Source organism: Giraffa tippelskirchi, chromosome 3 (genome assembly GCF_054371585.1).
Source record: "Giraffa tippelskirchi isolate mGirTip1 chromosome 3, T2T-mGirTip1v1.2.pri, whole genome shotgun sequence".
Lineage (NCBI taxonomy): Eukaryota > Metazoa > Chordata > Mammalia > Artiodactyla > Giraffidae > Giraffa > Giraffa tippelskirchi.
In genome coordinates, this window is record NC_137277.1 from 161819220 (window position 1) to 161834643 (window position 15424).

Sequence of the window (15424 nt, forward strand, 5' to 3'; positions counted from 1 at the left end):
CGTCCCCAACCTGGCACGCCCGCCGCAGCGGCTCTCCGTCCCTCCAGTGCAGAACCGTTCACCAGCGGCTGCATCCTGGCGCTCAGCGCTCTCCGTCTGCCTGGGTCCCCAGCACGTGTAGGTGAGACTTCTTATTTCTTGTGTGTGTGTGTTTTATTTCGATGCTGTTGGGGAAGGGGAGAAGACAAAAAGTGGCGCTGCGCTCTATTTTGAAAAATTTAATCCTCAGTGGTATACCTCTCACGGTTTTAATTAAAATTAAATCTCCAGTGCATCTGGGAAAGGAGGCTGCAGCTCGGGAGCCTTGCTCCGCCCTCCCGCGGAGGGCCTGGTGTCGAGAGCGATGCTCTGGCTCCAGCTGCTTTGTGCAGCTGGCTGGAAAGGAACGGGACAGCCTTAGCCGAGGGGGAGAAAATCCTGCTTCATCCTCCGAAAGGGATGGGAACAAAAGAGGGAGGGGGCGGAATACAATTGTAATTACCCAGAGACCAAGATAATAAATGATTTTTAGAAGACACAACCCCACCTCCACCTTATCTACCTCTCTTCACCCAGGAATGAAGGGAAGAAGGACTCTTTGAGGTTTGATTTGAGGTTTGATCTATTTCAGCTGGGCTGCATAATATTGATGAGTCCAAAAGAGGATCTTTTTTTTTTTTGAAAGGTGTATGCTTCCTGCAAGAAGGCGTCTGTAGGTGTGTGTTTGAGATCCTACCCTCTAGTTTATTTCTTATGCATGGGAGCCCGCCTATTGAGGGTGGGGGAGAGTTCTCATCCGCATTTTGGTGCCCATTAACAGTGATGCGCTATTCAAATTCTCCATCTTGCTTTGTGCTGTCTACCCACTAGAGTGCAATTACACTAGCCTCAGGAGACTTTGCCTAAGAAAGTGGCAGATCTAGGGACTATGACAGGTGCTGTGATCCTAATCGTCCATGAAGGATGCTGTTTCTAAGTCTGTAGGAAGGGAGACCCTCCAGGGCTTCAGAGTGGACACTTTGTCTAACACTCACAAAAGTATTGTCCAGGGAGACACACATGCTGACAAAGCAAGAGACTTTATTGGTAGGGGACATCTGGGCATGGGGGTGGGGGTAGCTGCAGAGTAAGGGAACCCAGGAGAACTGCTCTGCCAAGTGGCTCTTAGTCTTGGGTTTTATGGTAACAGGGTTAGTTTCTGGGTTGTCTCTGGCTAGTCATTCTGGTTCAGGGTCCTTCCTGGTGGCTTGCGCATCACTCAGCCAAGATGGATTCCAGCAAGAAGGAATCTTGGAGGTTGGTAAGACATGTTGACTGGCATCTCCTTTCTCCTTTTGACCTTTCCCCAATTTTTCTGGTGGGCAGTAGCTTGTTAGTTCCATGTTCTTACCAGCACCTCCTGTTGTAAGGTAACTCATGCAAGTGGTTACTATTGTGCCTAGCCAGGGTGGGCAGTTTCAGTCAGTGGTTCCCCTAACAAGAATACTGTATTTCCCCCTGCAAGGTATTAAAGTAATGTAAAAGCAAACAAATGCCATCATTCTTTTGTTGGGTCCACCACTGAATTATTCAGAGTGAATTGAAAATGGATCTGGTTGAGAGTGGAATCAGACATCACTTCCTCCCTGTTCCTCCATCCCCCTGCCTTCCTCTGACCTCTTTTGAGAAGAACTTACTCTCTCTCTTTGTTGCTGACAGATTCCAAGCTATGCTCCTTAAAGAAGGGAAGATACCTCTTCCGCTTCTCATTTGCTCATTTATGAAGGGATCACTTCTACTGGTCATCTTTCAGTTCTGAGAGGTTTCTTATTCCAGAAAATTTGAGGCCTTCTTTCTCGGGAGGAAGGAGCACTTTAAATTTCTTTCAATGATACTTTGATTGAAGATGTGATTAAATGTGGTTTGTGACCTGGTCTGGACTTGTGGATTCACGGAGCTCCGCCAGGGTGGTTCCGCATGGACCTGGCTGTACTGCAGCCACTGTGTGTGTGTGTGGTGGCTCAGTGGCCTCAGAGAGGCATTCTGTGGTCCTCCAGTGAAAAGGTGACTGGACAGGCTTCAAGCCAGTTTTGCTTGCTGAGGATGACCAGAAGCCATTTTGCCAGCTCAAGGAAGTTGCACTATGAGCAGACAGAAAGCTCTTTTTCACAGTCCAAAGAGAGCCTGTGATTTAGGGAGATGTGGATAATCTTTTTGAGAGATCTTTTGTTAAAAAGACCTGTTCTAGAGAGTAACATGGAAACTCACACTACCATATGTAAAATAGATAGCCAATGGGAATTTGCTGTATGGGGAACTCAAACTGGGGGCTTTAAAAAAGAAAGTAGCAAAAATAAATAAACTAAAAACACATAAAAATAATTCCTTTGTTCCATGATCAAGTGTTTCTAGATACATTTCACTTTGGGAAGTTTAAAAAGAAAAAGACCTGTCCTCTCTGCCCCTACCTCTGACCTCAGTCAGTGTTTGAATGTCCGCAAACCCCCAACAGGCCTGGAGACCCAGCAACAGCTCTGCCTTTGGGAGGCTCTTTGTTTCCAGATTTTAATTCGGACTCTGGATTGAGCCCTCTTTTCTCAGGGCATCCACGCCCTGCTGCAATGACTGCTCCTTTGGCTGAATCAAAGACCGCCTGGTGCTCTGCATCACTGCCCCCTTTGTCCTGGGGAAAAAGGCATCACCATGGCCATGATCCTCCCACCCTCCTGCTTTGTCATAGCCCATTAGCACTCCCTCCGTTCATCTTCTGAGATTCTCTTGCTGCTCACCCATCTTCCCACCCCCACCCCCCATCTGCCTAGTATCTTCATTTTCTCCCCTCCACAAAGCAGCTGCTGGCTCAGACTGACAGGGGCCTGTGGGATTCTCAACACTGAGACAGAATCTCAGTGCTGAAGGAATATCAGTGGGGACTGCCTTGATGTAAAAGCAGCCCAGAGCCAACTTATATAAGTAAGATTCTTAAAATGTGTTAGTTGCTCAGGTCACGTCTGACTCTTTGTGACTCCATGGACTGTAGCCCCCAGGCTCCTCTGTCTATGGAATTCTCCAGGCAAGAATACTGGAGTGGGTATCCATTTCCTTCTCCAGGCGGTCTTCCCAACCCAGGGATCGAACCTGGGTGTCCTGCATTGCAGGCAGATTCTTTACCATCTGAGCCACCAGGGAAGCCAGTTCACAATATTCAGCCAATATTTACTGAGCACCTTTCATGTGCCAGATACTGTTCTAGGCATGAAGGATACAGTACAGTGGACAAGACGGTTAGGTGTGCTGACTTGAGAGAGTTTATGTTTTAGGATAGGTTGGGAGTTGAGGATGGAAGGGGCATGTGTGCCATAAGAAGTAAAACAATAAGCAAATGAAAGATCAGACAGTAAAGATCATATTTTATAGCTCTTACAGTAAAAAGATGCTCAAGCTGCTTATAACCAACTAGCTTCATTACCAGGAGCTATTTCCTCTATAGACAGTCAGATGCTCCTCAGGTGATGAATTAGCCTCAATGAGAAAGCCTTTCAGGATCAGGAGACAAGAATAATGCTCCTCACAGGACCGCAAAGGAAAAGGCTATAGCCTAACTGTGCTCACAGCCAATCACAGCAACAGGTGGGAGACTGCGCATTCTAAGTTGCTTCTCCATCATTTTCCAATCACTTGACACTCGTCTGAACCAAATTTCCTTCCATTTTTACATTTATGAGAGTGTCTCTCTGAGAGAGTCTACTCGTCATTTTCAGTGGTGAAATGGCAAACATTTCATCTCTTAGTTGGCCTAGTACATCTAATGGTGTTAAACCAAGATGCTAACCAAAGAGTTTGGTCACCCCAGACAGATGACACATACGTCTCTGAGTGACAGATCCACAAATAAGAAAAGAACTGGAAGAACAGCAGGGCTGGAGCAAGGCACAGTTCACTGTTGTTTTTGTTGTTGTTCAGTTGCTAAGTCGTGTCTGACTCTTTGCCATCCCATGGATTGCAGCATGCCAGGTCTCCCTGTCCCTCACTATCTCCTGGAGTTTGCCCAAGTTCATGTCCATTGAATTGGTGATGCTATCCAACCATCTCATCTTTTACTGCCCTCTTCTTTTGCCTTCAGTCTTTCCCAGCATCAGGATCTTTTCCAACAAGGAATAGTCGTAAGTGAACTTGAAAATGATGATACTTTACCCACCTGGCCCCAGTTCAGGTTCCTTGGAGAAAGAAGATGTGTTAATTTCAATGAAGGTGCAAAAAGTCAATTCCTGATTGTACTTAATTAAACCAGTGGAGCAGAGCACCCTAATTTGGAAGCTTTATAAATCAGAGATGGCAAAATGGCAGCTTGTTTATGATTTGTTTTGGTTGTTTGTCCTCATGGTAATTTATTTAAATTTAGACTAATTGCAACAATTAAAATCATAAACTTCCACATGCAATTTCAGACAACTCCAACTAAATGGACCTGAATTTGTCTGTGAAAACAGTTGGCTGAATACTGGGCTTGGTGGGAAGAAGAGAACAGTAACTTCCTATTTCAGATGAGACCTGAGCTCTTATATTTTCCATAGCCCCCACCACTCCTTGTGTCCAGATGCTAAGGCTTGGTATCATTGGCACTTATTAGCTTTTTCCAGCCACACTTCATCCATGTATGTTACCTGCTTCCATGCAATTAATCTAAGAGCAGAGACTTCAAAGCTTCCTGGCCTCTCCCACCCACCAAGTCCAGAAGTTCTGCTGAGGATTTGGATGGGTTTAGAGAAAGCACTGGATCAGGTCTGCTTCAGTGACTACCTGGCAGCAAAGAATTATAAACAGACTCCAGGAAAATCATGCCCAATGGTAAGAAGTCCATGAAGCACCAGTCCATGAACCCCACTGTGGAGGTGGGGTTAGTGACCAAGTGACTGATTGATTGGATGGGAGTAATGACCAGATTTGTGCTGATGACCCAGACCTACAAAGGCACTATACCCAGGTAGATAAGTTCATTTTGTGGTCTTGTGAGTCTTTGGGTGTTTACTGACTGCTTCAGAGCTATTGGTTTTCTTTTAATAAAACTCTGGAGGAGTACGTAGGCAGCTAGAGTAATTGAAGCATTGGAGGTATATGTGAAGGAGATGGTGTAGGCTAGGATGGCTGGACAGGGAGGGGCCAGATCCACAGGTCTTTAGGCCACAGGACAAGTTTAAATTTCGTTTTATACCAATGGGAAGTCACTGGAGGATTTTAAACAGAAAATAGCCTGATTTTTTTTTTTTTTTTTTAGCCTGATTTTATGTATGTTTTTAAAAGGCCTTTCTAACTGCTAAGTGGAGAATTGATTGCAAGACAGCAAGAATAGAAGCCAGAAGATAAGGAGCATTTTTAGAACCATAGTAAGAGATGATGGCCTCGTAGACCACAGTGGTAACAGTGAAGATGGGAAAAAGTTGTCGATGCATTTAAGAATTATTTGGAGAATTTCTTTCAAAGATGGCTTAATATCAGTAGTTTACGCATTAAGTTCCAGAGTTTGAATAGTATATGCTTTAAAACCTATTCCCCCTACCTCAGAATGACTGAGGATTCAGAGCTCATGGTGGGTTGAGGTTAACAGTCTGCAGTATCACATTCGTTCATAATCTTCGGACTAGGGGTGGTGGTGGATGGGTGAAGCCTACCATGCAGGAAAAAGAGCAAAGTCCTGTCTCTTCTCTTAATTCTATTGTTTAAAACCTTGGAAAAAGAGTATTTTTTTTGCTGCTTTATCTCTTCAGTTCAGTTCAGTCGCTCAGTCGTGTCCGACTCTTTGCGACCCTATGGACTGCAGCACGCCAGGCCTCCCTGTCCATCACCAACTCCCGGAGCTTACTCAAACTCATGTCCATCAAGTTGGTGATGCCATCCAACCATCTAATCCTCTGTCGTCCCCTTCTCCTCCCACCTTCAATCTTTCCCAGCATCAGGGTCTTTTCAAATGAGTCAGTTCTTCGAATCAGGTGACCAAAGTATTAGAGTTTCAGCATCAGCATCAATCCTTCCAATGAATATTCAGGACTGATTTCCCTTAGGATTGACTGGTTGGATCTCCTTGCAGTCCAAGGGACTCTCAAGAGTCTTCTCCAACACCATAGTGCAAAAGCATCATCAGTTCTTCGGCGTTCAGCTTTCTTAATAGTCCAACTCTCACATCCATACATGACTACTGGAAAAGCCATAGCTTTGACTATGTGGACCTTTGTTGGCAAAGTAATGTCTCTGCTTTTTAATATGCTATCTAGGTTGGTCATAGCTTTTCTTCCAAAGAGCAAGTGTCTTTTAATTTCATGGCTGCAGTCACTATCTGCAGTGATTTTGGAGCCCCCAAAAATAAAGTCTGTCACTGTTTCCATTGTCCCTCCTTCTATTTGCCATGAAGTGATGGGACTGGATGCCATGATCTTAGTTTTCTGAATGTTGAGTTTTAAGCCAACTTTTTCACTCTCTTCTTTCACTTTCATCAAGAGGCTCTTTAGTTCTTCTTTGCTTTAACCGTAAGGATGGTGTCATCTGCATATCTAAGGTTATTGATATTTTTCCCTGTAATCTTGATTCCAGCTTTTGCGTCATCCAGCCCAGTATTTCACATGATGTACTCTGCATATAAGTTAAATAAGCAGGGTGATGATATACAGCCTTGATGTACTCCTTTCCTGATTTGGAACCAGTCTGTTGTTCCATGTCCAGTTCTAACTATTGCTTCTTGACCTGCATACAGGTTTCTCAGGAGGCAGGTCAGGTAGTCTGGTATTCCCATCTCTTTAAGAATTTTCCACAGTTTATTGTGATCCACACAAGTCAAAGGCTTTAACATAGTCAATAAAGCAGACGTAGACGTTTTTCTGGAACTCTCTTGCTTTTTCGATGATCCAACAGATCACCATATATCTCTTACATATAAGGGCTCTCTTTTTGAAAAAAGATAATCACAATATCGTATGTGTGTGTGTGTTCAGTTGCTCAGTCGTTATCTGACTCTTTGTGCCCCCGTGGACTGTAGTCCGCCAGGCTCCTCAGTCCATGGAATCTTCCAGGCAAGAATAATGGAGCGAGTTGCCATTTCCTACTCCTGGGGATCTTCCTGACCCAAGGAACCCCGTCTGCGATGACTCCTGAAATGATGTCTAATGTTTGCTTTTAAATAATATGAGGAAATGAAACAAAATTGGCTACTGGTATTTTGATTATTGTTGAAATTGGGTGAGAGGTACAGTGAGGGTTCATTCAAATTATTCTCTTTGCTTCTGTAAAGGTTTGCTACTTTCCCTAATAAAAATTTTCTCCTTTTACATATTTGAAACTTTCCATAATATTAGGTTGCAAAAGTAATTGTGGTTGGTGCAAAAGTGATTGAAATGCAAAAGTAATTGTGGTTGGTGCAAAACTAATTGCAATTCAAAAGTTATTGCGATTGGTAGAAAAGTAATAGTAATTGCAGTTGATGCAAAATTAATTGAGGTTGGTGCAATAGTGATTGTTGTTGGTGCAAAAGTAATAGAAGTTAAAAAGTGTGGTTGGTGCAAAAAAGGTGAAAGTGATAGTCGCTCAGTCAAGTCCGACTCTTTGTGATCCCATGGACTGTAACCTGCCAGACTCCTCTGTCCATGGAATTTTCCAGGCAAGAATCTTGGAGTGGGTCACCATTCCTTTCTCCAGGGGATCTTCCTGACCCAGGGATCAAACCCGGGTCTCTTACACCTCCTGCATAAGTCAACCGCAGTTACTTTTGAACCTCAATTACTTTTGCACCAACCTCATATAATAACAATTTTGTTAAGAAGCATACAAGCAGCTACTTGTTTAAATGCCACTAGCTGGATACTACCCACTCCAGTATTCTTGCCTGGAGAATCCCAGGGACGGGGGAGCCTGGTGGGCTGCCGTCTATAGGGTCGCACAGAGTCGGACACGACTGAAGTGACTTAGCAGCAGCAGCAGCTGGATACTTGCTAATTGGCACCTCTTTAGCAATAGCACTCAAAACATTCCTTTCCCCTTTATGACTCATGTACCAAGAACACAGGCCGATCTGTTGTTTCTTTAAAAGATGTTGTATAGACTCTCCTCTCTCCCACTTCTTTTTACCTGAAGAATAGAAGAGGAGAGAAAGTGTTAAGAGTGAAATGTGTGCATTCTTTCCACTGGTCTCCCAAAAGGTGCTAGAACAGATCCCAGCAATTCTGGGATCCTGGGCTAACAAGAAACCAGGCGACAAGTGTCCTTTATAGAATACCAGGGAAGGCATGGTTGGTGAAGTGGTCCCAGTGTTGAGTGGCACTACTTGCTCAAAGTTGCATTCAACTATTTGAGTATAGTTGTAATGTCTGACCTAATAGCCAGAAGCCTGGAATGCTAGTCCCAGCCATAGGAATCTCCATCTATGGTGTGAGGAAGAATGGTTCTTAACCTGTCTGTAAGGCTTCCTCACTCAACTTCTTTATACTTGGCATCCCCCAGCTAGATTGATGGGTTTTACATAATACATGCAACTCAAAATGTGGCTGCTGCTGCTGCTAAGTCGCTTCAGTTGTGTCCGACTCTGTGCGACCCCATAGATGGCAGCCCACCAGGCTCCTCCGTCCTTGGGATTCTCCAGGCAAGAATACTGGAGTGGGTTGCCATTTCCTTTTCCAACACATGCATGCATGCTAAGTCACTTCAGTCGTGTCCAACTCTATGCGACCCTATGGACAGCAGCCCACCAAGCTCCTCTGTCCACAGGATTCTCTAGGCAAGAATACTGGAGTGGGTTGCCATTTCCTTCTCCACAAAATATGGCAACACAAATAAAATTTTATTCACGATTCATTCTTGTAAACGTATGTCCATATTACTCTCCAAACAAAGTGTTGTGAGAAATAAACAGAGGGGAAGGTGTCTGCCAAGTTGAGGACCATTTCCTATACCCTCTCCATCTCACCCTATTCATTCCCTGTTGATGAGTTTGTTTCCCTGTCTTTTAAGTGCAACTCATCACTGGAACGCCTTTGCATTAGCTGCATCCTGGGAGAAGCTCTGTGATGTGTGGGTCATGAGTCTGCTCTGGCAGATTAGACTCTTGCCAAGGAACAGCTAGATTTGAAGACGAGGATGGAAGAGCCAGCACTGGTGGAAGGCCAGAGTCAGCTCCCAAGCCCCCACCACGGCTACCTGAGGAAAGCCATGGCAGCTGCTCTGGTCCTTGATGGGGAATCCACCATGGGGCGCAGGAAAAAGAAGAAGAAAGAGTCCCGCCCAGAATCTATCATCATCTACCGGTCAGAGAGTGAGACACTGGATGAGGAGCCTGGGGAATCAGAAGGTGGAGATCAGCCTAAAGAGGAGGAGGGAGATGATTTCCTAGACTATCCTATGGATGATGGTGAGTCTCTCTGGGGTCACCTGCTTAAAGCCACAGGGAGGAGGCCTAGTGAGGATCCTTCAGAAGACAGACAGGCATTCAATCACTGACCTACTTCTTACTGATACATTTCTTCTCACGATGTTGAAGTCTTCATCCAGCAAGTCGACAATATTTACTGAGCATTTATTGTGGTTCTCTTCTAGGTAATATGGAGGAGAACTCTACTTTTTTGAAACTCCTAGTATAATAGAAGAGACCAATTTATACACAAAAATTAGTAATATAAGCCAACCAAGCTAAGTATTTAATACATGTAAGATAAAGAAACAAGAATAGTTGACATTCATAATAATCAGGAAAACGTGAATTATAACATCATGAGTTATAATATTCCTTCACTATATAATATTCACTTCCTATATGGATGGCAAAAAAATTAGGTAAAAGATATTAACATCAATGTGAGGAAATGGATATACTCTCATATACCTCATGTGGAAAAGGTATCTGCTTTAGGGACATATGTCAATATCTATTAAATTCAAAGTATGCATAGCTTACGTCCTAGAAATTCTCAGTTATCTACCACATGCCCATGTGCATAAGGAAGCAGGTATAAAAATGTTTGTTGCTGCTAAGGAAACTGCAGGACGTCTATATTAAGTGTCACTATGCAGCAGTAGACGGACGTGGTAGATCTATTTGCGTATATGGGTCATCCCCAGACATATGCCCACGGTGACTGAGATGAGCCATGTCACTGCTCTCATGCCATTTACCTTCTAGTCAGGGGAAGACAGACAGCAAACAACTCAGCAAACAAAAGATAATTTCAAAAGATAATAAAAGATAATAGTGGTGCAGGTTCACCAAGACAGTAAACCTCTGTGATAGGAAGGAAGGTGACCAAGTGAGGGAAGAGGGTAGAGGGCTAGACCGCACAGCCTCTCAGAGGAAGGGGCATTTGCTCTTGAGGTGGTCCCATCCTGTCCTTCTTCCAGCCAGGAGCTAGAAGTCCACAGGGCCTCAGGGAGCTGCCAAGCCAAAAGCCTTCACATACTAAGGCCCATGGGCTTTGCTGCAGGCTTTACTTTCACTACCTGCAGCCTCACTCCCAGGCCCGCCAAAGAGTGGCTGTTTGGTGGGGGTGGGAGTGATGCTGCTGGTGGTGCCTCTGTGCTGGGCAATGTGTATGCAGTGTGCATGTGTGTCTGTATAGTGCCTGTGTGTGTACAGAACTTGGATATGAAGGCTGGGATGTCGACCAGTTTGTGAAGAGGCCTCTCTCAGAGAAGCATGGAGGTAGGAATGAGGAAAGAAGAGGAGTGGGCTGCCCATCAGTGTAACACACATACATGGTGCCACCTTCACCCACAGTAGCTGATACTCAGAAACAGTATTTTCACAGCACTTACAAACCAGAAGTACAATCACACTGAAGAAGTATCTGTGGTAGAGTTCTCACTCCCTTCCATATCGCAGACATGATAGAAGCCCAGAGAAGTAGAGACAATAAAAAACAAACTTAACCTGCTTCACCGTCTTAGCAGAGCCCTGACAGGAGAGTTGATCACTGGAATACTAATCCTTCCCTCAAGGGAGACTCATTGAATCTGCTGTGAAATCACTGACTTCGTATGGTGTCAGGGACCAGAATAAAGGACCTTCTTATACTCGGCTCCAGTCTCAGGAGACAACACTCTGATGAAATGTCTGTTCTTCTGATCTTGACTTTCTCCTCTTTATGCCCTGCAGGTGTGTGGAACGTGCCCGTGGACAGCCGCTATGTCACATTAACTGGGACCATCACCCGAGGAAAGAAAAAGGGGCAGATGGTAGACATCCATGTCACACTGACAGAGAAGGAACTGCAGGAACTCACCAAGCCCAAGGCATCGTCAAGGGAAACGGCGCCTGGAGGCGGAAAGGCCTGCCAGCTGGGAGCAGACCGTGGGCCACACGTGGTCCTCTGGACGCTGGTCTGCCTGCCTGTGGTTTTCCTCCTCTCCTTTGTGGTCTCTTTCTACTATGGCACCATCACTTGGTACAACATCTTTCTGGTGTACAACGAGGAGAGGACCTTCTGGCACAAGATCTCATGTTGCCCCTGCCTCATCCTCTTCTATCCAGTGCTCATCATGGCCATGGCCTCTTCCCTGGGCCTCTACGCGGCTGTGGTCCAGCTCTCATGGTCCTGGGAAGCCTGGTGGCAAGCTGCCCGGGACATGGAGAAAGGCTTCTGTGGTTGGCTGTGCAGTAAGCTGGGTCTGGAAGACTGTTCTCCCTATAGCATTGTGGAGTTGCTTGAATCAGACAATATCTCAGGCAATCTGTCCAACAAGGATGCCACCCAGGAGGTAGAAACATCCACTGTCTAAACTCCCAATGACTTACTTCATTCTCTGGTCTCAGTAGCCTGTTTATCATCTTCCAATTCCACAGTACTCCTTGTTTAAATTATTTCTCCTCTCCCCACCATACACTGTTCTTCTGGAAAATTTTAGCCCACACTTATCTGTCCTACCATCTTGTTGGTTTCCAGGAGGGCAGGAAATGGAAAAGCAATTTGTGCCCAAATAGTCCATCCAATGGATAAACTCTTCTTTGTTCCTTACCCTAAGATAACCCTTTATCTGAGACAAGGGAGTTCAGGTGTACAACAGTTCAGGAGCTTGAAGGTATTCCTGGTGCCTGGAACCCAGGTGAGTATGTGACAGGGAGAATAAGGAGGCTCAGGGAAGACCAAATCCACTAATAAGATAATAGATAGTGATGGAGTGAAATATATAAGAAGCAGGGCTGCTACAGTATAGCAGAATGTAAGAATTTGTGTGTATCACTTAGATTTTGATTTATATCTTAAATATAATTGAAGTCCAAATATCAGTAGTTTAAACAAGACAAAAGTCTGTTCTTTCCTGTACAGAAGAAGTCTGGAGGCAGACCATCAGGGAAACTGATGAGGTCATCAGAGTTCCAGGCTTTCTTTTTATTTCCCAGCCCTAATCGCCTTTATCCTCAGCACCCAGCACTGACTACATCTCCAGTCGTCCCATCCATGTTTCAGACAGAATAGAGGACAGGGCAGAGAAGAGCACATACACTCTCCTAAGGTAAGGAGGTTTCCCAGGAGTCCCTCTCAACACTTCTATCTCGTTGGCCAGGCCTTAGTCACATGACCTCATGAGCAAAAGAGGCTGGAAAATGTAGTCTTTTGACTGGGCAGCTGTATTCTAAATATTTGGATTCTGCTAATTTAAGAGACAAGAAAAGAATGGGTACTTTGGTAGGCAAGGAAGAGTCTCTGGCCTACAGTAATTATTGAGATACATTCAGATCCCAAACTGTGAAAATAGTTCTATTTATGTATTTATTTATTTATTTAAGCCTAAATCTTATACAGAGAACTTATACATAGATACTAGCTACATACACTATGCATAAACCACACAGATACTAGCAACTCATGTGTTGCAATTAAATATCTATAATGCCACATGGTTTCAGGTGTTTTCAAAAGGAAGAGTGGATAGCTGAGTACAATTATATCATGTACAAATTATATCATAGTAGCATAGCTTTTTTCCAGGTAGTGAAGATGGACTGGGTGGTGATATTTAATGTAATGTACAGAAGAAGGACTGTGAAGAGAGGCATTGCATCTGTCAGACTTCCCCCCCTGCCCCCCGCCCCCACCAACCCCCAGCAGGGTCAGTAACCCTAAGCAAAAAGAAGATGGAATCAGCTTTGGATGTGCGTGTGTGCTCAGTCATGTCCAACTCTACGACCCTATGGACTGTAGCCCACCAGGCTCCTCCGTCCATGGGATTTTCCAGGCAAGAGTACTGGAGCAAATTGCCATTTCCTTCTCCAGGAGATCTTCCTGACCCAGGGACTGAACCTATGGCTTCTGTGTCTCCTGCACTGGCAGGCGGATTCTTTACCACTGAACCACCTGGGAAGACCCAGCTTGGGATGGTTTGTCCAAACCTCACTCAGAGCCTCACTCACTCAGAACTTTCTGGAGTTCATCAACAAATACCATCTTTGCTGAGAAGCTTGGGTCTTCGTGGCCACTGTGGGTGTAAACCAGATGAATCCAGACTAATAAATTCTGAACTTAAAAAAATTCCTGAGGGATCCCTTTCTAATTTCAAAAAAAATCAAATCCTATGAGGTCATGCAGATTTTTAAAGTTTGGGTCCCTACAAGAAGAGCTGGTGTCCGTGTTCATGTTTCACGAAGAAGCTGTTGAAAGAACTGTGAATCAAACCCAATGGGTCAGGTAACACTGTGCCACAGAAGGCCAGGGACATTTGCCTAATGCATGGTGCTGAATTCCACCTTCAGAGGGAAACCCACCCTTTTAAAAATAACTGTCATTAGTTTGAAAAAACCCAACTCTGTCCAACATTTTTGAAGATAACTTTGGTGCTGTCTGGTGCTTTTGCAGAGATATAAACAATTGAAATGAAGACAAAAATAAAATCTCATTAACGTTTACTCACTTTGAGTCTCTCCAACATTGCTTTGAACACTACAGTTTTCAGAAAAAGAGAGCATGGCGACTGTTTTATAGGTGTGTAATGGTCTTAATATGGGTCCTTAACATCTTGACTCTTCCCACGGACCACCGATTTGTGAGGCTTCCGTTTCAGTGGACTCTTCCCACAGATCACAGATTTACCTAAGCCTACATTAGGAAGTTGCAGCTTTATTTGTCACATTTTTTATTTTCAGAGGTTAAGGAAACCAGTGGGCAAGGCACAAAGCAGTCTCGATTAGGACAAAGGTAAGATGTCCCTGCGGGATGGAGGAGGGTGGGGTTAGGATAAGGAACAAGGGATACCTAGATGAAGTAGATGTAGCCCTCGCCCTAGTTGAGCTTGCCAGCTAGTGGACCCCATAGGTTCATAAAATCATTTCAAAAGGGCTCTGAGAGAGAGATGGAAAAGTCTAAACTAGAGGAAGGAAAACTTCACCAAACAGACCCAAAGCAATCTCATCTCAACTGTCAGCAAATGCCTAGAGAATTTTCGAGGAGAAACTAGAGAGTTAAATGCCATATTTGAACATTCTGTTAGCTCATAGTTACATAATCTTTTTGGTAAATATCAGGAAGGAGGACTATGCTTTCCAGTTGCTTTGCAGGCATAGTATACTGAGATGGGTAAACCGTATTTGATCCAGTATAATAATACCAATGTTGCCAAGTTTTTTGGGGGGGAGGGGAGGCACGCAGCATATGGGATTTTAGTTCCCTGACCAGGAATCGAACTGTGCCCCCTGCATTGGAAGCGCAGAGTTTGTTTTGTTTTTATTTATTTTAATTGGAGGCTAATTACTTTACATTATTGTGGTGGTTTTTGCCATACATTCACGTGAATCAGCCATGGGTGTACATGTGTTCCCAGTCCTGAACCCCCCTCCCCCCTCCCTCCCCATCCCATCCCTCAGGGTCATCCCAGGACACCAGCCCTGAGTACCCTGTCTCATGCATAGAACTTGGACTGACGATCTCTTTCACATATGATGTTATACATGTTTCAATGCTATTCTCTCAAATCATCCCACCCTCGCCTTCTCCCACAGAGTTCAAAAGTCTGTTCTTTACATGTGTCTCTTGCTGTCTTACATATAGGGTCATTGTTACCATCTTTCTAAATTCCATATATATGCATTAATATACTGTATTGGTGTTTTTCCTTCTGACTTACTTCACTCTGTATAATAGGCTCCAGTTTCATCCACCTCATTAGAACTGATTCAAATGCATTCCTTTTAATGGCTGAATAATATTCCATTGTGTATACGTACCACAGCTTTCTTATCCATTCGTCTGCCGATGGACATCTAGGTTGTGGAAGTGTGGAGTTTTAACACTGGACCACCAGGAAGTCCCCCAAGCCATTTCAGTTCAAGTCCAGGGGGAACAAAATCTCTTTGGGTTATGATTATCCATGGTTTCCAATGAAAGAAGGTTCTAAATCTTTAAAAGAATTAATTTTAGATGACTTGATTCATTGCATCATTGAGGGCCATCCAGGGCTTAAGTTTTACAGTGTTGTAAAAGATTAGTGGCCAAAATCAGAAATT

The 15424-nt window shown here is 44.3% G+C and overlaps 1 protein-coding gene across 2 annotated transcripts; it reads left to right on the forward strand.

Moving 5' to 3' along the window:
- Nucleotides 1-37: 37 nt before the first annotated feature.
- TMEM169 (transmembrane protein 169) lies at nt 38-13457 on the forward strand. Of its 2 annotated transcripts, XM_081575115.1 has the most exons (5): nt 38-121; nt 8950-9346; nt 11084-11685; nt 12351-12441; nt 13203-13457. In XM_081575115.1, the coding sequence occupies exons 2-4, from the start codon at nt 9076-9078 to the stop codon at nt 12402-12404; spliced, it is 927 nt and encodes a 308-aa protein (XP_081431241.1). In that variant the 5' UTR covers nt 38-121; nt 8950-9075; the 3' UTR covers nt 12405-12441; nt 13203-13457. The 2 variants fall into 2 exon arrangements, with proteins under 2 accessions (XP_081431241.1, XP_081431242.1); XM_081575116.1 differs by lacking the exons at nt 12351-12441; nt 13203-13457 and having other exon boundaries at nt 11084-12234.
- The last annotated feature ends 1967 nt before the right edge of the window (nt 13458-15424 follow it).